The following is a 24,475-nucleotide window of genomic DNA, read 5'->3' as shown; positions in this document are numbered from 1 at the left end:
CTACCCTGAGACAAAAAGGGTCATTGAGGTGTCCTGGGGGCTGAGGCACATCCCAACAGGGCTAGGGGCTGCCTCCTGTCCCATGTTCTATGTCCATCCCCGGGGTGTTCCCCGTTGCTTTCCTCAAGGGCTGTGGCTCCTGGCTGGTGTCTGCATGCCATGGCTCATCTCTTCCACTGGCCCTGGCACCATCACCCGGCAGTGCCCGTCTGCCCCAGCTTCAGCCATGTGCATCCCCGGGGAAGGTGCGCAGGAGGGAGGAGGGCTGCGTATGGGCAGCAGCCTCAATTTTGGATTGACTGAGTACATCATGGGGGTGTCCATGCCCACGTGGGGCCAAGCAGTGTGTGACCCAGCCTCTGCCTCGCACTCATGACCTCCTGCCTCAGCCCTGCCCTGGCTGGGGACATGTAGGGAGCTGCCAGTATGGCACCAAGTACCAGCCTGCCTAGGGGTATTGGGGAGGGCTGCCAAGGGGCCAGCAGCTGTGAATGGAAGAAACGTCTAGGAGACTTGGCTCCCTCCTTGGTCACAATGTGCAGTATCCAGCAAAGAGAGGAACAGGAGACCCAAATGGGCCATGCTGGGGAAGGAAGTGGACCAGAGACAGTAAGCATCAGCATTGCCAACTTTATCGTATACAGAGAGGAAGAAAAAGCCCCCCCCAGGCCTGGGCTCCCTGCCCAGCCCCACTGCACAGACCATGGCTGGAGGAAGGACAGTAGGAGCAGCCATCCCCACTGGAGACCTGGGGATGACCCAAGGACAGCCAAGACTCTAGGCCTTGTGCCCCAGCCCCGGCCTGATCTCCCACCCAGCCCAGCCCAGCCCAGCCCAGCCCAGCCCAGCCCAGCTGTGGTGTTTCCCAGGTGGGTGCAAGATCCAACCCTGCCTCTGTCCTCAGCCAGCACCTCCCTCCTCAGCTCTTTGAGGCTCTGGTGGACTCTGAATGGCCTAGAAAAGAAGAGGAATGAGGCTGTGACTTGTCATCCAGGGCCTGAGGTCCATTTGTCTGGAAAACCCAGAGCCTCTGGGCTTCCCCATGAGCCAGGCAGGAGGCTGCACCAAGCTGGCAGAGCATAGTGGGGGAGTGCAGGTGCCAGGCTGAAGCATCCTCCTAGGACTTGGGGTCTTGGGATGGGAAAAGGGATCGGGGCTGAGGGAGTTGGTCTGCGGTCAGGAGTGTGCCCTGACACCTCACTGTGTGTGACTCAGGCATGATGGGAACCCACGTTATCCATGGGCCTTTGGGTGCCTTCCCCTGCCTGCCTGGGGATGACCAGAGGAGACATGCCCATGACTTGCTGCAGCTCCCGGGTGTCACCACCCCGGTCTCACCTCGCATTCCTCTATCTTCGGCTGCCTCCTCTCTCCTCAGTTCTTGGAGGCTCTGGAGAGCTCTGATGGACCTAGAAGACAAGTGACAATGACACTTATCTGTGGAGAAGTGCAGCCATGCATCAGGATAGGCTGACAATCCAGGCAGACCTGGACAGATTAGTTAGATGGGTGGGCCAGAACCAGATGCTGTTCAACACTGAGAAATGAAATGTGCTCCATCTGGGGAGGAAAAACCAGCAATAAATTTACAGGTGTGGTGGTGCTATTACTAGCTAGCACCATGTCCAAAAGGTACATGGGGGTCATAAATGACTGAAACATGAATACAAGCCACCAGTGTGATGCTACAGTTAGAGAAAACAATATGCTGGATGCATCAACCATTGCATGTCAAGCAAAACTAAAGTTGTTCTCCTGCGCTTTGCAGCCTTGGTGAGACTGCAGCTGGAGTACTGCATCCAGTTCTGGGTGCTGCACATCAGGAAGGATGTGGAGAAGCTTGACAGAGTCCAGAGAAAAGCCACTCATATGATTAGAGGTATGAGTGCAAACTATACAAGGAAAGGCTGACAGTTATGGGACTGTTGAGCCCAGAAAAGAGAAGACTTCAGGCAGAATTGGTGGCAGCTTACAAATATATCAGGGGAGAGCAACAGGGGCTAGGAGAGCAATTATTCACCAAAGTGCCCCAGGGGAAAACCAGAAGCAACAGTCATAAACTCCTAGAAGATTTCAGCCTAGATACAAGGAAACACTTCTTTATGACTCGTGAGGCCAGACTCTAGAATAGACTCCCAGCGGTGGTGGTGCAGGCACCTACCACAGAGATCTTCAGAAGGAGACTGGCCACACACCGTGCTGGGTTGTTTGACCCCAGCGGTCTTTCCTGCCCAGAGCAGGGGCTCTGGACCCAATGATCTCACAAGGTCCCTGCCAGCCCTAAACTTCTGTGAATCTGTATAACGAGCAAGTGACTTACCACCAGGGACACGTGGGTCCAGTCATCCAATGGAATTGGAGCCGCGGGCCTTCCCCGTGAGCTGATGTAAAGGGGTCTGCTCCCAGGGTGGCTGTAACGCCCTGGGGTGCCTTCAGCCCTCATCCGTCTGCCTTTGGGCAGTCCCCCCTTCCCTCGCCCACTGCATGGTGATGTCTTCAGTACCTAGATAAAAGGAGGCGGCCCCAGGGTTTCCCAAGCCTGACCTTGCTCTCTTGAGCACAGGGGTCCATGGTCATTGTCTTACAGGCTAATTACATAGCTACAAACATCCTTTTAAACCATGGCCGTGCTGTACAGATGATACTCCTTCCTGTTGTCACACACTTCTCCTGGGCTATGGGCTGCCAGCCCCAGTCCCCCTCTCTATTCTGCTATAGGCTTCTTGGCCCCCTGGTCTCCAGCTGTGACCCTGGTCTTTGCCCCTCTCTTTGGGCCCTGCCCCTGCCCATCAGCCAGGTGAGACTCGCCCCCCCAGTCTCCAGCTGAGGCCATCCTTGGCCTTTAGTGCCTCTCTGGGCCCTGGCCCCACTTCTAGGCCAGTGATATCTTTGGGCTCCCTGGCCCTGTTCACACTCAACGCTCTTGGGATCCAGACCTCTGGGCTCTCTAATCCTGATGACACACTTCCCTCTGTGGGCTCTGGGCCCCCTGGCTCCAGTCTCCATCTCTCTATGGGCTCAGTGCTGTCTGGCCCCACTCTCTCCCCTTTTATCAGGCTCTGGCCTCACTCCCTGCCTTGCTCACACTCGCCCTGCTCTGGGCCCTTCCACCTCCACCTGTGCTGGCCTTCAAGCCCCAGGACCTCTCCACTCAGCTCCTCCTGGGCACAGGTTCTCTCCCTCTGTGTCCCAGGCTCCCTGTTTCTCTGGCCCCTCTTCCTTTCCCTGGCCCTCCTGGGACCTCCTGACCTCCCTTTAGTCCCTGCACAAACCACCAGTGCTTGCCCCAGCCCAGATGCTGCGGCAGGAGCCTAGCTATGGACCTGCAGCTCAGGATTTCCACTTCCAGCAGCTCTCAGGGCTAGACTGCCAGACCAGCTCAGGGCCTGGGCTTATATGTCTCAAGCCCCACCCCTTGTGGTCACGTGACTCCCTAATTGGCCCCTTCCAGACCTGCAGACTGTTTCTGGAGCAGCTCCTTCTCTTAAAGTGACAGGTGTGCCAAACACACATAACAGCCAGGCAGAGCCACAGGATGAACCCACCTGCTGGGGCATGGGGGAGTGCAGGGACCAGGATGAAGCCTGCTCCTCTGAACATGGAGTCTCTGGCAGGAAGACAGGATTGGAGCTGCTAGATTTCATAGATGCCATAGATTTCATAGACATTAGGGCTGCAAGGGACCTCAGAAGATCATCGAGTCCAGCCCCCCACCCACAGGGCAGGAAGTCAGCTGGGGTCATAGGATTTGAGCAAGATAAGCATCCAATTTTCTCTTGAAGGTATTCAATGTAGGTGTTTCAAACACCTCCGGTGGCAGGCTGTTCCAGACCTTGGGAGCTTGGACAGTAAAGAAATTCTTCCTTATGTCCAGCCTAAAACAGTCTTGCAGTAGTTTATAACCATTCGACCTCATCATCCTTTGGGGTGCTCTGGTGAAAAACCATTCCCCCAGATACTGGTGATCACCCCTGATAAACTTGTAGGTGGCCATCAGATCAACCCTGAGCCTGCACTTTTCCAGGCTAAAGAGCCCTATGGCTCTCAGCCTGTCGTCATAAGGTCTGTTTTTCTGACCTCTGATCATGCGTGTGGCTCTTCTCTGAACTCTCTCAAGCATCTCCACAGCATTTTTGAATTGTGGAGCTGAAAACTGTACGCAGTACTCCAGCTGTGGCCTCACTAAGGCTGAATACAAAGGGAGAATGACATTCCGGGATTTGTTTGAGAAGCATCTATGGATGCAAGCCAGCGTTTTGGTCACTTTACTAGCTGCATCATCGCATTGAAGGCTCATGTTCACCTTGTGGTCAATGATGACCCCCAAATCTCTTTCTTCTGTAGCACTTCCCAGTGTAGCACTGCCGAGCCTATAAGGGTGCTGCAGGTTTTTCCTCCCAAGGTGGAGGACCTTGCATTTATCGGCGTTGAACACCATCAGATTCTCATCTGCCCATTTGCTGAGGCTGTCCAGGTCAGCTTGGATGGCCCCCCTGTCTTCTGGTGTGGATGCTTTACCCCAAAGTTTGGTGTCATCGGCGAACTTGGCCAGTCCGCTTCTGACTCCAGTGTCCACATAGTGGCAGAAATGCCACTGTCTGTGCCCCTCTCCAGAAATCTGTCTCTGCCAGTGTGAGAGGCTGGTGTTGAATTCCTCAGGGAGGGGGATCTTCCTCCCTGCCTACATGACAAAAGCCTGGCACCTCAGAGGTGGATTCTCTGGTCACCTTGGGGGGAAAGCCCCGCTCACCAGCCCAGGTAGCCAGTGATGCTTTTTAAATTGGTTGGCTAGTGGCCAGCACTGGCAGCTTCGATTGGACCGGGCTGCTGAGGTCAGAAAGGTTATTTAAAGGCCCGGTCCAGGAAGAAGGCAGCCATTAGCCATGCGGTCATCGAGGTGAATCTGAAACTGGGAGAGTAGCTTCACCATCTGAAACAGACTCTCTCCTCATCACCGCATGCTCCAAGAGTGCCCTGCCTCCAGAGGAAACTCCAACCACCTCTGGACGATGCGAGTGAGCAAGCTACTCGAGATCAGACTAGATATTTAGCTTACAGTAACTCAGATGCGAGATCAAAAGGCTACCTCAGCCATACTGGTTTGCTCTATGGGATTCCTCTGATATACCTCTGATATTCCTATGATACTGCTCTACCCTTTACACTGTTTTCACCCTACCCCCTGTAATCAATAAAGTTCTCTTTGTGACTGGTGTGGGAGACTTATTGAGGGGTGGGTCTAAATTATGCCGAGGAGGCCCCTTAGGTCTGTGGACTAAGGGAGACTTTTCTATTAAGCCCCTGACTTGTGGAAGTGCCCCAAATGCCTGTATTGGGTCTAGTACCAAGTGGACAATCAGGCCTGTGTTTTCCAAGGTGTGCAGAGCCAGAATTGAGTCCAGAGCTTCGGATGGTGGCAGTGGGAACACCAGGCTAGCGGGTGTGCTCCAGGGAAGGGGTCGGCCGGACGGGAGGCACCCCAGGGAGGCACCCCTGCACAGCACAGTGAGGTGGGTGGCTCAAATCAGGAGCGCCCCCAACTGGCCTGCCACACGCATCATTAATGAAGATGTTGAACAGCATGGGTCCAAGGACAGAGCCTTGGGGGACCCCACTGGTCACGGGGCACCACGACGATTGACTTCCATCAATTACTACCCTATGGGTCCAATCCCAGAGCCAATTCCCAGCCAGTGGATCGTGGTGGACCAAGGCCACAATTGGCCAGTTTTGCTAAGAGATAGCCACAACAAACCCGTGCTGGCTATCCCTCAGGATGGTGTCGTCAGGCAGTCCATTAAGGATGGCCTCTTTAATAAACTTTACTAAGACCTTCCCAAAGATAGAGGTCAGGCTGATGGGCCTATAGTTTGCTGGATCCACTTTTCTCCCTTTCTTGAAGATAGGCACCACATTGTCCTTCTTCTAGCCTTTGGGCACTACACCAGAGCACCAGGATTTTTCAAAGATCAGTGCCAGGGGCTAGGCTATGATGCTCGCCAGCTCCTTGAGTACCCTGGGGTGAAGATTGTCAGGGCCAGCTGACTTGAAGGTGTCCAGCCTCTCAAGGTGTTCCTTCACCAGGTCAGCATTGATAGAGGGCAGGGGATCTCCCTCACCCGGACCTCCCTGTCCCACAGTGGGCATGGGCATCCCATGGGACTGATGAAAGACCAATGCAAAGTACCCATTTAATAGTTTGGCTTTTTCCTGGCCATCAATTGTCAGTTGCCCCATCTGGTTCAACAGGGGGCCTTGCTTTTCTTCCTGCTCCCCACTTATCTGAAAAAGGACTTTTTATTGTCCTTGATGCTTGAAGCCAGTTGGAGTTCAGTTGCAGCCTTGACTTTCCTGGTTTGCTCCCCACAGGACCAGACCAGACCAGTGCAGAATATTCCTCCTTGGAGGTGACTCCCATCCTCCATCCTTTTTAGGCCTTTCTTTTTAGCCTCAGGAGGTCTGCCAGGTCCCTGGAGAGCCAGGGGGGCTGCTGTGCCCTCTTGCTGCCTTTCCTCCGAGATGGAATAGAATTAGCTTGTTCATGGAGGATAGCTCCCTTGAGGAGCAACTACTCTTCCTGAACTCCCCTCCCCCTGGGGTCGTGGTCCTTTAGGGCCTCACTGACAAGCCTCCTGAGCTTGTCAAAGTTGGCTTTCCTGAAGTCAAGGACTTCAGTATTGCTGACTGACTTGTCAGCTTTATGGTGGATGGTGAAGGTTATCAGCTCGTGGTCGCTGTCACCCAGCTTCCCATTGACCACTAGGTCACCGATTAGGTCATTCCCAGTAGCCAGTACCAGGTCGAGCAGCCTTTTACCTCTTGTTGGTCCGTAGACTTCTTGAGCCATGTAGAGGTCATCCACGCAGGATAGGAAGCTTTGTGACCGCTCGGATTTTGCTGAGTGATCTTCCCACGAGATGTTTGGGTAGTTAATGTCACCCATGACAACCATGGTCCTGGAGCATGCGGCCTCAGCCAGTTCCTGGGCAAACTCCTGGTCAAGCTCTTGACTTTGGGTGGGAGGTCTGTAGTAGACTCCCACTGTTGTGTCTCCTGTGCCGTGTTCCCCATGGATTTTAACCCAGAGGGTCTCCAGCCGTCCACCCTGGTCACCAACATCAGCTTGCAGGGACACGTAGCTTTCCTTGACATAGAGAGCTACACCCCTGCCTCTTTTGTCTACTCGATCCCTCCTGTACAGGGTATAGCCATCTATACCCATGGTCCAGTCATGGGTGGAGTCCCACCAGGTTTCCGTTATCTCTATGACATCGTAATTGTTTGCACTGAGCAGGAGGATGAGCTCCTCCTGCTTATTCCCCAAGCTCCTGGCATTTGTGTACAGGCAGGCAAGTGTCCCCTTGGGGGCTCTTGCCTTGCCCATAGATTGTACCAGGGCTGGGGCAGGGGTGGGCTCCCCTAAGTGCCTTGGCCTGCTGGCTTTGCAGGGGTTGCTCAGCAGGCCAGCAGTGGTGGTAGTCCTCCCATCCCCCAGTGGGCTTAATTAAAAGCCCGGTGGAGCAGGTCCGCTAGTCTAGCTGAGAAGAGTCTTCTCCCCAATGGAGAGAGGTGGAAGCCATCTCTTCCCAGCAGGTTGCTGTCTCTAGAGTTGGCCTACGCTCAGGAGTGTCCTCTGACACACACATCACCACTAGTTACACTAGGTATGACAAGAATCCATATTCCCCTTTGGGCTGGGAGTACTCAGGGCCTTCCCCCACCTCCAGGAGTGACTGCAGGGGACATTCACAAACCACCCAGAAATCAGGTCTGTCCCTGAGAACCAGTGGGATAAAGCTCAGCCCAAGGGGGTGTCTGCTCAAAGTGGACCATGTACTTGGTTCAAAGCAGAGCAGCTCCTGGGCATCACCACCGCACCATCTCCCCATGCTGCTTGGCCCACACACTCATACCTGTGAGCCCGCTGGACCTGGACTTGGACTTCTTCAGGGCCTCGTGCTTCACGCAGGACTGGTACTCGACCCTCTTGTCCTCAGGCCCCGTAGTGGGGACATGCTGCTCAGACTCCACGCTGTAGGACTTCCTGTCTGGCACCTGGCTAGGGGTGGTGTGGATCCTTTGGGGGTCTGAGCTCTCCAGGGCCCTGGGCTTTTTCTTTCTTGCTTTCTTTCCCAGCAAGGTCATCGCCAGCTGCTTGGGGTTGGACCCTGATAGACGGGTCTTCACGGTCACCAGCTGCTCAGGGATCAGGGCCTGTGTCTGGGAGACCTCCCTCAGCTCTGAAGGGTGGAGATGGCAGGCTGCAAAAGGTGGGAGCAGCATGTCACCAAGTAGCCCCCGACCCTGGTGCTAGAACATGCCCACACACTGCCTTGCCTGCCTGAGCCCAACTCCTGGCAGTCTCTGCCTTGGGCTCCTGTCACACACCCAGAGAAGCAACAGGTGCCTCCTGTCCCAGGCAGCCTCCAGTAGGGCCAGGTATGAGGGGTCAGGCACTGCCATGGGGTCGCAGCCCCTCTGGGCTGGACTGAGAGACAGGCGGCTCTGCTCCCCTATGGACCCTATTCTTCCTATTGTGGGAAAAGCCTCTGCCTGCTCCTTCATGGTCGCCCTCCCCCATTTCTGGCCTGTCCTTCCCACTGTGACCTGCAGCCCAAGACATCTTTTCAACAAGTTACTGGTTGTGGCAGTCCTGGCTCCTGCTCCCAGGGCTCTGACCAAGGCACCAGTCATACCCGTTCCTGCACGTGGTTACAGGAGGAGGCAACAAGGCAGAGCTCAGCTTGTGGCATCGCTGTGAGGGGAACAGGGTCTTCATAGATTCATAGTGTCAGGGGCTGGAAGGGACCTTGCAGATCATTGAGTCCAGCCCCCCACTCTAGGCAGAAAGACAATTGGGGTCAAGTGACCCCAGCGAGGTGACTGTCCAGTCTCCTCTTGAAAACCTCCAGGGCAGGTGACTGCACCACTACTGAAGGGAGTTTATTCCAGTCTGCACACCCTGACTGGGAAGGAGTTTTTCCCCATCTTAAACCTGAAGCAGCCTTCCAGTTTATATCCATTGGTCCTGGTCTTCCCCAGGGGTGCTGTAGTGAACAGCTCACCAAGCTCCTGATGCACTCCTCTGATACAGCAGTAAGCCACTAGCAGGTCCCCCCTAAACCTTCTCTTCTTTAGGCTAAAGAGGCCCAGGTCCCTCGGCCTCTCCTCGTATGGCTTGCCTTGCAAGTCCCTGATCATACGGATGCCTCTTTTCTGAATGATCTGACCTAGGCAAGTGTTCCTCCCAGTGTATGCCTGGGTCATTGGAGTCACCCACGACTACCAAGTCCCTTGCGCACGCGGCCTCTGTCAGTTCTCAGGAGAACTCCAGATCCAGCTCCTCCCCTTGGCCCAGAGGCCTGTAGTAAATGCCTGTGGTTAGGTTTCTCTCACCTCGCCCCCCACTCCCTCCCTAGCTTGACAAAGATGGTTTCAAGGTATTTATCTTTGGAGCTACTATCAGCCTCCAGAATGCTTTAGTTCTCATTCACATACAGAGCTACCCCTTCGCCTTTTCTCCTTACTCTTTCCTGAGACAACTGAGCCATGCCCCACCTGCAATCCCCTTCTCCCTCAGGCTGCAGGGGCAGGGCAAGGGAAAAGGCTTGTCTCCCCTGCGCCTACCTCTCGTGCATGGCCTGGCATCCTTTGTGCCCCAGCTGCTATCCTCAAACTCATGGGCCAGAGTTTGCTCTGGGATGCTGGGGTGCCCATGCACCAGGAAAGCAGGGGCCTGGATGCAGCAGGACCTCTGCTCCTTGGTGCTACTGCTCCTCCAGGATGGAAGGAGCATTCCTGCTAGCTAATGCAACCCCAGAGCCCTTGACACATGTCGCTGCATGTGACTGGGCCATAGCAGGAGTCCCTGTATCCAAAGGCCCTTTGGGATGAGAGTACTCAGTGCCTTCCCCTACACAACCAGAGTGGCGAGAACAAATATGCCCATCACTTGCTCCAGCACCTGAGCATCACAACCCTAGCCTCACCCCGTGCTGCCAAGCCTGCATGCTCCCACCTTGGAGCCACAAACACCCATTGGACATGAACTGCAACAGCGGGGAACAGCATATCAGTATGCAGACCCTGTTCCCAGACACCAGACACTGCCCACCCACTGCCCCAGCAGGCCTGAGCCCAGCTCCTGGCAGCCTCTGCCATTGGCTGTCTTCACACATGTAGAGCAAGACTAGGTACTTCCTCTTGCAGACAGCCTCCAGGGGAGCCTAGTGCAAGGGGTCGGGCAGTGCCATGGGGTCACAAACCCTCTGGGCTGGGCTGGGCGACAGACAGGTCTGCTCCCTTTTGGACCCACCATTAGCAGGACCAAAGCGGGGGTCCATGACCAGATCCCTTATCCTGCAACTGCCACAGGCCCATCACAGCACTTACCGCTGCTCCTCTCGATGGGGGTCTCCAGGGCCAGGTGTCCCACGCGGCAGATGTACTCTGCTCCCTGGTCCCTGGATGACCAGCGGGTGAGTCTCGTCTCCTGTTGGAAGCTCTTCCCATCCCGTGCCAGGATGGCCGTGCCGGGCTCCACCCTATACTCAGGCGAGTCCCGCAGCATCACAGCAGTGGCCTCCCCCTTGCCTCTCCACAGCCAGGTCACGCTCAGCTCCCCCGGGAAATGCCCCACGATGCGGCAGCTCAGGGTGACTCCCTTCCCCGTGGGCATGGACTCAGGCTGGGAGATTTCGGACACGTCGGGGGGCCGCAGGAGACCTGGGGAAGGGAACAGGCAGAGGCAGGGACAGGCCCCGTCAGGGGAGCTGCGGCCTGGCAGGGGCTGCTCCCCAGCCCCTCACACACCACACAGACCCAAAACCCCACTGCAGAGGGCCTGTGGCCCCAAAACATGGCCCCTCCTTACCCGCGGCCCTCAGGCTGAGCTCTCTCTCACTCGCGGGCTCTCCATGGCCGTGCGGGACGCACACTCGCACTCGCAGCTCTGGCCGGGTCAGGCTCCGGCTGGGCACTCTCCAGACGCTCGTCGCGGTGAACGTGCCGTCCGCGTTCTTGTCTACCTGCGCGGGGTCTTCCCTCCAGCTCCCGGCCCCGTCCCAGCCCCACTGGATGGGGGGCACCTCCCTGGGGTAGAAGTTGTGGAGGTGGACAGCAAACGGCACCTTGTCGCGGGGGTCCCACTCTGGCAACACCTGGATCTCAGACACCTGCGCCTGGGCTGGGGAGACAACAGAAATTTTAGCTAAAGGACTGCTGAGACCTCACTTTGAGGAGATTATTATTTTGGCCTTGTAGGCATCTGGCTGGTGTGGGGAGGTGCTCTGAGGTCTGGGTGAGGCCTTCTTCCCCGGCTTCCTACGCAGCTCCAATGCCCTGACAGGTGCTGGCCCATCCCCAGGCCCATAATTCTAATAGCAGCAGGCCCAGGTTCCATCCAGAGTTGGTGTCAGGGCTGAAGGACACTCACCCCACACCTGGAAATCTGGTGATACTCGCTCCTCTCTGATACATTTGGTTTCATGGAAGAAGCAGCACCGGACCCGCGCTCCGTCGTCCTGCACCGTCGGGGTGAAGGTCAGGTAGGATGTGAGGTGGGTCCCAGCTCTCTCCTCGGTCACTTTCCAGCCCAGGGGGAGGGTAGGTATCAGCAGGTTGTACTCGGGGCTATCTTGGTCCCCAGCGCTCTCAGGCACTGTCCTGTCCACACTGTGGATCCTATCCCATTTCACAGCCACGTCCTTGGGGAACGTCCCCTCCATGGAGCAGCTCAGGGTCACCTCCTGGCCCAGCAGGCACCGCTCCGGCCCCTGCACCTCGGAGACAGAGTAGGAGACTGCCCAGCCTGGGGGTCTGAGCACAGGAGATCTGACAGGAGCTGGCCCTGGATCATCTGAAAGACATCAGTCTGAGCTGAGTGCTGAGTCCTGGGGAGGTGAATCCTGCCCTGGGGTGGGGAATGCCTGTTGCAGGAAAGGCCTGTCCAGCATGCCCCCATCCATCATTGGGGGTCCTCCCCAGTGGCATTTTATTGCTCAGAGTTACATGTGTGCCATGGGGAGCCGCACATGATAGGCGGGGTTGGCCTGGGTACGCTCCTTGCCTCCAGGTGTAGCTGTGGCTGGAGCTGTGCACTGCTGGGCGGCAGCACCTGTGCAGGCCGTGAGGGACCCACGGACCCCCACCTCCTGCTGCCGCTGCTGCTGCTGCTGGTGGCAGCAGGGGCTGTACACCATGGGAGGAATGTGTAGGGGGAACCCACACCCCCACCCTCCCCCACACCCCACAAACCCCACGCCCTGTCCCCATAACCCCCCACCTATGCACACAGCCTGCAACATATCCTATGCCTCCCCACACAGCCACATCCCCTTGCAGCAACTCCACACCCCTCCCACACCCTGCCATACACCCCCCCCCCCCACGTGCTCCCTCCCACACAATGTACAAGACGAAGACATCATTTCTGAGCTATGATGATATGATGGGGGGCGGGGGGCAGTGATATGCTGGTGCCCTGCCCCGGCCCATTCTCCCTCCCTCTTTCCCAAGCCACAGCTCCCCCAGCCTTATTACTGCCCCTCAGTCCTGACCCATAGATCCCAGCCCTGCCAGGGCCCCTCACTCCTAAGCAGCAGGACCCTGCACCCTTGAGATGCAACCTTCTGGTGCTGCAAGTGCCCCGCATCTATGACCCTTTGTCCTGCACCTCACCGGTGCCCCTCACTCCCAAGCCACAACCCTCCCATCCATGCCGGTGCCCCTCACTTCCAGCCCACAGTCCCCTGCTCCCCACAGCCCTCCCCCTGTGAGCACAGGCACCAGCCCCGGTGCCACCAAACCAGCCACATAGGTCCATGCTGCCCCAAAGGGCCCCTCCGCCCCTTCTCACCCTGGAGGGGCAAGTGCCTCTTTTAACCTTCTGCAGCCCCTGGCCTGCCCCCTGTCCACACACACACACAGACACACACACACTCAGCTTTGCTGCACAGATTGATCTGTAGCCACTTGTTGGGCTGCTGCCACCCACTGCCCGACTACTTGCTGGCCCCCAGTTTGTGAGAGATGTGCCCAGCCCCAAGCAGCTCCTTGCCTGGGCTGGGGGAGACATCTACACAGTTATCCTGAGGGGCTGTCAAGATCTCACTTTGGGGAGGTGGGTGTGTGTGCCTGCTAAAGGCTGAGGGACCTGGGACTCTTCAGCAGCCTGACAAAGAGAAGGCTGCGAGGGGACTTGGTAGCAGCTCACCGCTACATCAGAAGTGTACATCTAGGGCTCGGTGAACAAGTGTTCACCAGGGCACACTTGGGGAAAACTTGGAGTAATGGTCCCAAAGTCCTGGAAGATTGTTTCAGGCTTGTGTCAGGCTCAACATTAGGAAAAACTACCTCACACCTAGGGTGTCCAGACTGTGACCATTACTCCTAGTTTTCCCCACACTTCCATTTGTTTTCCTTCTGCTCCCTGCAGACCTGAAGAAGGACTTCTTATGGTCCTTGACTCCCATGGCTCACCTAAACTCAGTCACCGCCTTGGCTTTTCTGAACATTTCTCTGCGAGTGCTGGCCACTAAAGTATAGTGCTCCTGGAGGACCGGCCCTAGCTTCCACTGTACCTACACCTCTTTTTTCTTTTTTTTTTTTGAGAACTGTCATGTCCCTGTTAAGCCAGGAGGTCTTGTCCATCCTCCTGCTACCTTTCCTTTTTGCAGGAACGGTTTTCTCTTATGCTCTGAGAATCGTATCTTTGAGCAACGACCGCTCTTCATGCACCCCATTTGCCGTCCCTTCCTGGTCCCACATCGCCTCCCCTATTAATGCTCTGAGCCTCTTGAAGTCTACATTTCTGAAGTCCAGGACTTCAATCCTGCTGGTTGATTCGTCAACCTTGTGGTGGATGGTGAACCTGATCATTTCATGGCTGCTGTCAGCCAGGTTACCCTTAATGTTCGAGCCACACACCAGATCATCTCCCCCAGCCAAGACCAAGGCTAGGAGAGCGCTGTGTTCTTCCTGGGTCAGGAAGAGCTCCTTGATCATGGTCAGGAAACTGTATGAATGATCTGACCTAGCCACGTGTTCCTCCCAATCTATATCCGGGTCACTGGACTCACCCATGACTACCAAGTCCCATTGGCACATGGCCTGTGTCAGTTCTCAAGAGAACTCCAGGTCCAGCTCCTCCACTTGGTTTAGAGGCCTACCCCTCTGCCTTTTCTCCCTACTCTGACCTGAGACAACTGAGCCAGGCCTCACCTGCAATCCCCTCTTCCCTCTGGCTGCAGGGGCAGGGCATGGGAAAGGGCTTGTTTCCACCATGCCTATCTGTGGTGCGTGGCCTGGTCTCCTTTGTGCTCCAGCTGCAAACCTGGCAGTCATGGGCCAGGTTTTTCCCTGTGATGCTGAGGATCCCTGCATTTGCCCATGCACCAGGAATGCAGGGGCCTGGATGCAGCAGCCCAGGAGGCCCCTCCTGGCCTGTGTCCCTCTGCTCCTTGGTACTCCAGCTCCTCCAGGAGGGATGGAGCATTGCTGCTAGCTAATGGAAACCCAAAGCCCTTGACACACATGTCAATGCATGTGACTGGACCATAACAGGAATCCCTGTTTCCCATGGCCCTTTGGGCTGAGTGTCCGGCCCTGCGGGGTGGAGGTGCAGCTCAGACTCCACACTGTAGGACTTCCCGTCCGGTGCCCGAGTAGGGGCGGGGGTGTAGATCCTGTGGAGGTCTGAGCTCTCCAGGGGCCTGGGCTCCTTCTGTCCTGCTCCCTTTTGCAGGCAGGTCACTGCCAGCCGTCCAAGGTAAAACCCCAAGATCAGGCACCACAGGGTCTCCGGCTGGCTGCCCAGGGACCAGGGCCTGCGGGTGGGAGACCTCCCCCAGGTCCAGGGGGCGCAGACGGCAGGCTGCAACAGGTGGGAACGGCATGTCAGTAAGCGGACCCTGTTCCCTGACACCAGACACGTGCCCACTCACTCACTGCCCCAGCAGGCCTGAGTCCAGCTCCTGGAGGCCTCAGCCATTGGCTCCCTTCACACATGCAGAGCAATACCAGGTGCCTCCTCTTGCAGACAGCCTCCAGGGGAGCCCAGTGCAAGGGACCGGGCATTGCCATGGGGTCACAATCCCTCTAAGTTGGGCTGGGTTATAGATGGGTCAGCTCCTCTTTGGACCCACGATGAACAGAACCAGAGCGGGGTCCATGACCAGGCCTCTTATCCTGCAACTGCCACCGGGCCTGTCCCATCCCAGCACTTACTGATGCTCCTCTCAATGGGGGCCTGCAGGGCGAGGTGTCCCACACGGCAGATGTACTCTGCCCCCTGGTCTCTGGACATCCAGCAGGTGAGTCCCGTCTGCTGCTGGAAGCTCTTCCCATCCCGTGCGAGGACGGCCATGCCGGGCTCCACTCTGCACTCAGCGGAGTCCTCCAGGATCACAGCAGTGGCCTCCCCCTTGCCCTTTCGCAGCCAGGTCACACTCAGCTCCCCTGGGAAATGCCCAGTGATGTGGCACCTAAGGGTGACTCCCTTCCCCGTGGCCATGGACTCGGGCTGGGAGATTTCGGACACCTCCGGGGGCTGCAGGAGACCTGGGGAAGGGAACAGGCAGAGGCAGGGACAGGCCCCGTCAGGGGAGCCGCGGCCTGGCAGGGGCTGCTCCCCGGCCCCTCACACACCACACAGACCCAACACCCCTGCAGCGGGGCTGGGACCCCAGGACACGGCCCCTCCTCACCCACGGCCCTCAGGCTGAGCTCTCTCTCCCTCGGGGGCTCTCCGGGGCTGTGTTGGATGCACACTCGCACTCGCAGCTCCGGCCGGGTCAGGCTCCAGCTGGGCAGTCGCCAGATGCTCGTCGCGGTGAACGTGCCGTCCGCGTTGTTGTCTACCTGCGCTGGGTCTTCCCCCCAGCTCCAGATCCCATCGCAGCCCCACTGGATCTGGGGCACCTCCCTGGGGTAGAAGTTGTGGAGCTGGACAGCAAACGGCACCTTGTCCCGGGGGTCCCACTCTGGCAACACCTGGATCTCCGACACCTGCGGCTGGGCTGGGGAGACAACAGAACTGTTAGCTAGAGGACTGCTAAGACAACATTTTGGGGAGATGGGTATTTGGTCCTCATAGGCATCTGGCAGGTGTGGGGAGGTGCTGTGAGGTCTGGGTGAGGCCTTCTACCCCGGCTCACTTGGCACTTCCAATGCCCTAGCAGGTGCTGGCCCATCTCTTCGACATCAGCAGGCCCTGGCTACAGCCGGGGGTGGCATCAGGTTTCTGGGCACTCACCCCACACCTGGATCTCTGGGAACACTCGCTCCTCTTTGATACTTTCAACCTTGTGGAGGAAGCAGCACCGGACCCGTGCCCGGTCATCCTGCAGCGTGGGGGTGAAGGTCAGGGAGGACGTGAAGCGGGTGTCAGCTTTCTCCTCTGTCACTCTCCAGCCCGGGGGCAGGGCGGGTAACAGCGTCTGGTGCTCGGAGCTTTCTTGCTCCTTGTCAATCTCCGGCACCATCCTGTCCTTGCTGTGGATCCTCTCCCATGTCACGGCCACGTCCTTGGGGAACGTCCCCTCCATGGAGCAGCTCAGGGTCACCTCCTGGCCCAGCAGGCACCGCTCCGGCCCCTGCACTTCAGAGACGGAGTAGGAGACTGCCCAGCCTGGGGGTCTGAGCACAGGAGATCTGACAGGAGCTGGCCCTGGATCATCTGAAAGACATCAGTCTGAGCTGAGTGCTGAGTCCTGGGGAGGTGAATCCTGCCCTGGGGTGGGGAATGCCTGTTGCAGGAAAGGCCTGTCCAGCATGCCCCCATCCATCATTGGGGGTCCTCCCCAGTGGCATTTTATTGCTCAGAGTTACATGTGTGCCATGGGGAGCCGCACATGATAGGCGGGGTTGGCCTGGGTACTCTCCTTGCCTCCAGGTGTAGCTGTGGCTGGAGCTGTGCACTGCTGGGCGGCAGCACCTGTGCAGGCCGTGAGGGACCCACGGACCCCCACCTCCTGCTGCCGCTGCTGCTGCTGCTGGTGGCAGCAGGGGCTGTACACCATGGGAGGAATGTGTAGGAGGAACCCACACCCCCACCCTCCCCCACACCCCACAAACCCCACGCCCTGTCCCCATAACCCCCCACCTATGCACACAGCCTGCAACATATCCTATGCCTCCCCACACAGCCACATCCCCTTGCAGCAACTCCACACCCCTCCCACACCCTGCCATACACCCCCCCCCCCCACGTGCTCCCTCCCACACAATGTACAAGACGAAGACATCATTTCTGAGCTATGATGATATGATGGGGGGCGGGGGGCAGTGATATGCTGGTGCCCTGCCCCGGCCCATTCTCCCTCCCTCTTTCCCAAGCCACAGCTCCCCCAGCCTTATTACTGCCCCTCAGTCCTGACCCATAGATCCCAGCCCTGCCAGGGCCCCTCACTCCTAAGCAGCAGGACCCTGCACCCTTGAGATGCAACCTTCTGGTGCTGCAAGTGCCCCGCATCTATGACCCTTTGTCCTGAACCTCACCGGTGCCCCTCACTCCCAAGCCACAACCCTCCCATCCATGCCGGTGCCCCTCACTTCCAGCCCACAGTCCCCTGCTCCCCACAGCCCTCCCCCTGTGAGCACAGGCACCAGCCCCGGTGCCACCAAACCAGCCACATAGGTCCATGCTGCCCCAAAGGGCCCCTCCGCCCCTTCTCACCCTGGAGGGGCAAGTGCCTCTTTTAACCTTCTGCAGCCCCTGGCCTGCCCCCTGTCCACACACACACACACACACACAGACACACACACACTCAGCTTTGCTGCACAGATTGATCTGTATCCACTTGTTGGGCTGCTGCCACTCACTGCCCAACTACTTGCTGGCCCCCAGTTTGTGAGACATGTGCCCAGCCCCAAGCAGCTCCTTGCTTGGGCTGGGGGAGACAGCTACACAGTTATCCTGAGGGGCTGTCAAGATCTCACTTTGGGGAGGTGGGTGTGTGTGCCTGCTAAAGGCTGAGGGACCTGGGACTCTTCAGCAGCCTGACAAAGAGAAGGCTGCGAGGGGACTTGGTAGCAGCTCACCGCTACATCAGAAGTGTACATCTAGGGCTCGGTGAACAAGTGTTCACCAGGGCACACTTGGGGAAAACTTGGAGTAATGGTCCCAAAGTCCTGGAAGATTGTTTCAGGCTCGTTTCAAGGCTCAACATTAGGAAAAACTACTTCACACCTAGGGTGTCCAGACTGTGACCATTACTCCTAGTTTTCCCCACACTTCCTTTTTTTTTTTCCTTCTGCTCCCTGTAGACCTAAAGAAGGACTTCTTATGGTCCTTGACTCCCGTGGCTCACCTAAACTCAGTCACCGCCTTGGCTTTTCTGAACATTTCTCTGCAACTGCTGGCCACTAAAGTATAGTGCTCCTGGAGGACCGGCCCTAGCTTCCACTGTACCTACACCTCTTTTTTCTTTTTTTTTTTTGAGAACTGTCATGTCCCTGTTAAGCCAGGAGGTCTTGTCCATCCTCCTGCTACCTTTCCTTTTTGCAGGAATGGTTTTCTCTTATGCTCTGAGGATCGTATCTTTGAGCAACGACCGCTCTTCATGCACCCCATTTGCCTTCCCTTCCTGGTCCTGCATCGCCGCCCCTACTAATGCTCTGAGCCTCTTGAAGTCCACAGTTCTGAAGTCCAGGACTTCAATCCTGCTGGTTGATTCGTCAACCTTGCGGTGGATGGCGAACCTGATCATTTCATGGCTGCTGTCAGCCAGGTTACCCTTAATGTTCGAGCCACACACCAGATCATCTCCCCCAGCCAAGACCAAGGCTAGGAGAGCGCTGTGTCCTTCCTGGGTCAGGAAGAGCTCCTTGATCACAGTCAGGAAACTGTATGAATGATCTGACCTAGCCATATGTTCCTCCCAATTTATATCCAGGTAACTGGAGTCACCCATGACTCCCATTGGCACATGGCCTGTGTCTGTTCTCAATAGAACTCCAGATCCAGCTCCTCCCCTTGGTTCAGTGGCCTTTAGTAAATACCTGTGGTTAGGTTTCTCCCACCTTGCCCTCACTCCCTCCCTAGCTTGACAAAGATGGTTTCAAGCTATTTTTCTTTGGAGCTACTATCAGCCTCCAGAATGCTGTAGTTCTCAGTCACATAGAGAGCTACCCCTCCGCCTTTTCTCCCTACTCTTTCCTGAAACAACTGAGCCAGCCCCCACCTGTAATCACCTCCTCACTCTGGCTGCAGGGGCTGGGCATGGGAAAGGGCTTGTCTCCCCTGTGCCTACCCTCGGATGCATGGCCTGGCATCCTTTATGCCCCAGCTGCTATCCTCACAGTCACGGGCCAGAATTTGCTCTGGAATGCTGGGGATCCCTGCAGTTGCCCATGCGCCAGGAAAACAGTGCCCTGGATAGTTTCATAGTTTGTAGGGTTGGAAGCGACCTTGACAGATCATCAAGTCCGGCCCCCTGCCATGGCAGTAAAGAGTACTGCTGTCAAACAACCCCAGCAAGGTGTTCATCCAGCCTCCTCTTAAAGACCCCCAGGGTAGGAGCCAGCACCACTTCTCTTGGAAGTTAGTTCCAGATCCTAGCTGCCCTGACCGTGAAGTAGCACCTCCTGATATCTAGTCTAAATCTACCCTCGGCCAGCTTGTGACCGTTATATTTAGTCACTCCTGGTAGTGCTCGGGGGAACAGGGACTCCCCCAGTGCCTGCTGGTCCCCTCAGACTAGTTTGTAAATGGCCCCCCTCAGCCTTCTCTTCTGGAGGCTGAACAGGTTCAGGTCCCTTAGCCTTTCCTCGTAGGACCTGCCCTGCTGCCTCCTGACCATGTGAGTGGCCTCCTCTGACCCCTCTCCACGCTGGCCACATCCCTCCTGACGTGCGGCGCCCAGAGCTGGACACAGTACTCCTACTGCGGCCTGACCAGTGTCACATAGAGGGGGAAGATTGACTCCTTAGACCTGCTCGTGATGCACCTGTGGATGCATGACAAGGTGCGGTTAGCCTTCCTGACCGCTTCCCCACACTGTGGGCCCATGTTCATTTTGGCATCAATGATGACTCCAAGATCCTTTTCTGCCTCTGCACTGACGAGAAGGGAGTTCCCCAGCCTGTAGGTGTGCTGCTGCTGGTTCTTCCTCCCCACGTGCAACACCTTGCACTTGTCAGTGTTGAAACCCATCCTGTTCTCATCTGCCCACCCCTGTAACCTGTCTAGGTCCAATTGCAGCCTATTCCTCCCTTCTAGTGTGCCCACATTCCCCCACATCTTGATGTCATCAGCAAATTTGAATAGGGTGCTTTTCACCCCCTCTTCCAAGTCGCTGATGAAGATGTTGAACAGTGCAGGCCCAAAGACCAAGCCCTGGGGGACCCACTGCCCACATCCCTCCCGGTCGAAAATGACCCGTCCACCACCACTCTCTGGGTGCAGCCCTCCAGCCAATTGGCGACCCATTTGACTGTGTAGGTGTTGTCACCACAGTCCTCTCATTTTTTAATGAGAACGGGGTGAGAGACAGTGTCAAAGGCCTTCCTGAAGTCCAGAAAGACTACATCCACTGCTACCCCTGCGTCTAAGGATTTTGTGACCTGGTCGTAGAAGGCCACAAGGTTGGTCTGACAGGACCTGCCTCGAATGAACCCGTGTTGGTTGCCTCTAAGCATAACCTCCCCTGCTGGCCCCTCGTGGACATGCACCAGGATAAATCTCAAAAAGCTTACCCAGGATCGAGCTAAGACTAACTCGCCTATAGTTTCCTGGGTCCTCCTTCCTCCTTTTTTTGAAAATGGGAACCACATTGGCCCTTTTCCAGTCCTCCAGCACCACATGAGAGCACCACAAGTGCTCATAAAGCCATGCCAGGGGTCCCACAATGACCTCTAATTCCCTCAGCACTTGGGGGTGGAGATCATCAGGACCAACTGATTTAAATACGTCCCATCCCTGCAGAAGTTCCCTGACGGTCCTCACTGACCCTGGGCCTGCGTGCACCTCCCCCGGGGCCTGAGGGAGTACCAGCAGACAGGCTGATCTGGTCCCTGTTGAGGAAAATGGAGGCAAAATAATTGTTAAATAGGTTAGCCTAGGATGCAGCAGTCCAGGAGGCCCTTCCAAGCCTGCCTCCCTCTGCTGCTTGGTGCTCCTGCTCCTCCAGGGGGGAAGGAGCATTCCTGCTAGCTAATGTAACCCCAGAGCCTTTGACTCATGTGTCACTGCATGTGGCTTGGCCATAACAGGAGCCCCTGTTTCCCAAGCCCCTTTGGGCTGAGAGCACTCATTGCCTTCCCCTGAACACCCAGGGTGGCTGAATCCAATATGCCCATGACTTGCTGCAGCACCTGAGCATCAGCACCCTAGCCTTCCCCCACACTGCCCGGTTTGCATGATCGCACCTTGGAACTGAAGTTGCCGACTGGACCTGGACTTCTGCTTCATGATTGTGATGACCACAATTCCAGTTATGATGCCAATTCCCAGTACAGCGCTGATCATGGTGCTGGTGTGATCCACCTCTGTGCTCCCTACTTGGAGGAGAAAAAAAGGCAAAGCTCAGCTCTGACACATGCAGTGGCATCCACTGTACCCAAGCTAAGCTGCTACCCTTGAAGTTGTGGGTCAAGTTTTGTTCTGGGATTCTGGGGATTCCTGCAGCTGGCCATGCACTGGGAATGCATGGACCAGGACGCAGTAGTCTGGGGGCCCCTCCAGGCCAGTATCCCTCTGCTCCTTGGTGCTCCTTATCCTCCAGGAGGGAAGGAGCATTCCCGTTGGCTAATGCATCCCCCAACCATGCTGGTCTGCAGCTCAGAGCTGCCTGCATGCTGGCCTGCAGCAGCTCTGTGCTACCTTGGGAGGGGGCAAGGAAATTGCCTCATGTCCACAGTCAGGGCAGCAGGCAGCTTCCCACACATGCTCTCACCTCTGATATCCAGGGGGATGTCCTCCTTCAGTGGCTGCCTCAGGGCCATGTGGTGGACACGGCAGGAGAAGACACTGCCAGCATCTTTGTGGGTGGGGGTGAAGGTGTAGGTCATGGTGAAGGTGAAGGTCCCATCCAGGTTCCTCTGGGGGCTGGAGCAGGGAAAGCCTTTCAGGACCTGCCCATCTCTCAGCCACACCACGTCCACCTCCTTGGGGAAGAACCCCTCCACGTGGCACAGGAGGGAGGTCTCAGTGTCACCCACAGCAGGTTGTCTCAGGATGGAGATCATTGGGGCAGCTGAAAGGAGAGAGTCACCATGTGCTTTGGAGCTTGGGGTGATGCAAGTGTCAGTCTCTCAGCCAGCTCCATCTGGCATTGAGCCCCTGAGGCCACGTGGGGCTTGGGCTGTGTGTCAGCCCCAATGCTCCATTGACAGACACCCACATCAGGCATTGCCAGGCCCGTGTGCATCTGAGGGTCTGGGTCGGTCAGAGGGCAGATGACAGCGCTGGCTGCATGTCTGGTAGCAAGTCCCCTTCCTCTCCCAGGCAGCACTCAATGGCTGTCAGCATGCCCACAGCATGAGGCTTCCCAGTACTTCTAGAGTGAGGCCAAGGGCCCTGCCCATGGAGAGGGTTGGACAGAGCCATGGCAATTAGACCCATGGTGTCTTGAGTCCATGTGTGTGTGTGCCACCTCTGCCCACATCCAGCCCAGGTATAGGCACAACCATGGCCATCCCAGGAGCCCTGGTCTGATCCTCACCAAGCAGGTGCAGGGTGGTCATCCCCTGGTGCTCCTGGTCCCTGTGCCACACAACACACTTGTACATGCCCTTGTCCCATGGGGTCACCACGGCCAGTGACAGGGAGGCGTCTCCTGTCTCCAGCTCTTTCTCTGATGGCAGACTGGCTCCGGGCTGGGCCTGGATCCTGCCCTGGTTGTAGCAGGCCACTACATGCTCCCCAATATAACATTGCACCCGCAGGGAGTCCAGGGCCACCGGCCCCCCGACATCAAACCGGCACTGCAGCAAGGATCGCGAGCCCAGGTGGGCCCAGGAGGAGGGCGCTGTGGTCACCTGCAGCTGGGAACCTGCCCAGGGGAGAAGAAGTAGTTGTGAGACCCCGCCGGGCTGGGTAGAGAGGAGAACCTGGATCTGGTGCCAGAGGGGGAGGTGCTGGGTGCATGGGCCAGGTGTCTGCTGCACTCTGATCATAGGTAGGGCTGGACCCTGCCTTGGTGCAGATGAAACTGGCAGCTGGGCCAGGTGTGTGTGACATCGCAGGCCATGGCTGCCAGGCACTGTTTGCTAAGTGCTGCTGCAGCAAGACTGAGCTGTAGCAGGGTGAGGGGCTGCCTGCAGAGCTCGGTCCATGCTGCCCACACCTGGCAGGCAGCAGCTCTGTTCTCCCGGCCCCTGCTCCAGTGCGGATGTCTGGGAGGGGTGGGTCTGGTTCCTGCCCTGGGCTTGGGGGCAGTATGTCCTGCTCCAGCTGCTGTTCCCACTGCACCGGGCAAGGGTGGAGTCCACAGCTGTGGGTTTGGGTGTAGGTTGGTGGGGGCAGGCCCAGGGCTCCAGTGAATCTTAATCCACCTCTGGTTTTGAACACCTTGGACTGTGGTAGTTATTAGCACTCCCAACATGCCCCTGCTTATGGGTCCTGAAAGTCTCCCCCTGAGCCAGGCTGCTGTCTGCAAACACGGGGCCTCCAGGATTTCTCTGTCCCAGGCGTGTTCACAAGGTGGCCTCAGCTGCCCCTGCACCAGGGCTAAACATGGCCACCACAGCCCGGCCCTGCCACCCCTCGCCCCTGCAGGGCAGGGGTCAGCACTTACCTGCTGTCCCTAGGAAGAGAAGAGGCAGGAGCAGGCCCCCGAGACGCAGAGCCCAGATGTCTGTCCATCCCCCCATGTTCGCCATCTCCTCTCCTGCGAGGCAGCGTGGATCCCTGGGCCCTTTGTACTTTCACTTTCCCCATGTTGCAGGGAGGGGCTGGGAGAAGGGGCCAAGGTGCAGTGTGAAACTGGACCTGATGTGGGTGTGTTGTTTGTTTAGTTGTTTCCTGGTGAAAGCAGGGTTTATTTGCATGTTTTTTTGTTGCAGGACACAGTGAGTGGTTAGATGTCGAGGGGCTACATGTGGCCTGGTTGCAGGGACCCCCCTGTTTCTGTGTCGAGGTCGGTGCCGAAACACCAAAGTTTGATACCTGGGGCAAACCCCAAAGCGACAGCCTGCCCTAGCCCCATGCCGAGATCGGGGGGCCACATCCTAACCCATGCTTGCTGGAAGTGCATGCAGAGCTGGGACCCACCCTCCCCCCTTCCCCACACCTCTCAAATGAGCCACTCGTAGCTCGGTCCTGCACCCCAACCTGGCTGGGCAGCACCTGTTGTTGCCCCCTACACTTTGGCATCCAGGGCAGTCGCCCCACTTGCTCCCACTCCCTTGCTACAGCCCTGGCCAAGATGGCAGTACACCTGGAGATGGGCTACAGGGAGCCAGAGGGACTGGGGTGCAGGTGGGAACTGCCTGGGTGAGCAGACCCAGGGGCTGCCCAGGCTGGGCTGGTGCTGAG

At 57.2% G+C, this 24,475-nt stretch overlaps 1 protein-coding gene across 1 annotated transcript; it reads right to left on the bottom strand.

The window, feature by feature from the left end:
- Positions 1-830: 830 nt before the first annotated feature.
- Positions 831-23,880, bottom strand: LOC106739829 (uncharacterized). Its single transcript, XM_059725689.1, has 13 exons — positions 23,736-23,880; positions 22,662-22,991; positions 21,894-22,193; positions 21,367-21,498; positions 16,253-16,675; positions 15,705-16,016; positions 15,226-15,558; positions 11,435-11,857; positions 10,874-11,185; positions 10,393-10,725; positions 7,914-8,261; positions 1,339-1,409; positions 831-954 (listed from the first exon to the last, which is right to left on the bottom strand). Exons 1-12 carry the CDS (start codon positions 23,818-23,820, stop codon positions 1,375-1,377), a joined length of 3,366 nt encoding a protein of 1,121 aa, XP_059581672.1. The 5' UTR covers positions 23,821-23,880; the 3' UTR covers positions 831-954; positions 1,339-1,374.
- Between the last annotated feature and the right edge of the window lie 595 nt (positions 23,881-24,475).

The sequence above is a fragment of the Alligator mississippiensis genome, chromosome 4 (genome assembly GCF_030867095.1).
Source record: "Alligator mississippiensis isolate rAllMis1 chromosome 4, rAllMis1, whole genome shotgun sequence".
Lineage (NCBI taxonomy): Eukaryota > Metazoa > Chordata > Crocodylia > Alligatoridae > Alligator > Alligator mississippiensis.
Note: the sequence above shows the minus strand (reverse complement) of the source record. Positions and strands in the feature narration are given on the sequence as shown.

What these genes read in the sequence shown, in the direction of transcription:
- LOC106739829 (XM_059725689.1), bottom strand. Translation starts at nt 23,820, where the DNA reads ATGGCGAACATGGGGGGATGGACAGACATCTGGGCTCTGCGTCTCGGG. An exon ending in GACCACCCTGCACCTGCTTG is followed by an intron (nt 22,194 to 22,661) that starts GTGAGGATCAGA and finishes CTCTCCTTTCAG; the next exon opens with CTGCCCCAATGATCTCCATC. An exon ending in ACCAGATTTCCAGGTGTGGG is followed by an intron (nt 11,186 to 11,434) that starts GTGAGTGTCCTT and finishes TTGTCTCCCCAG; the next exon opens with CCCAGGCGCAGGTGTCTGAG.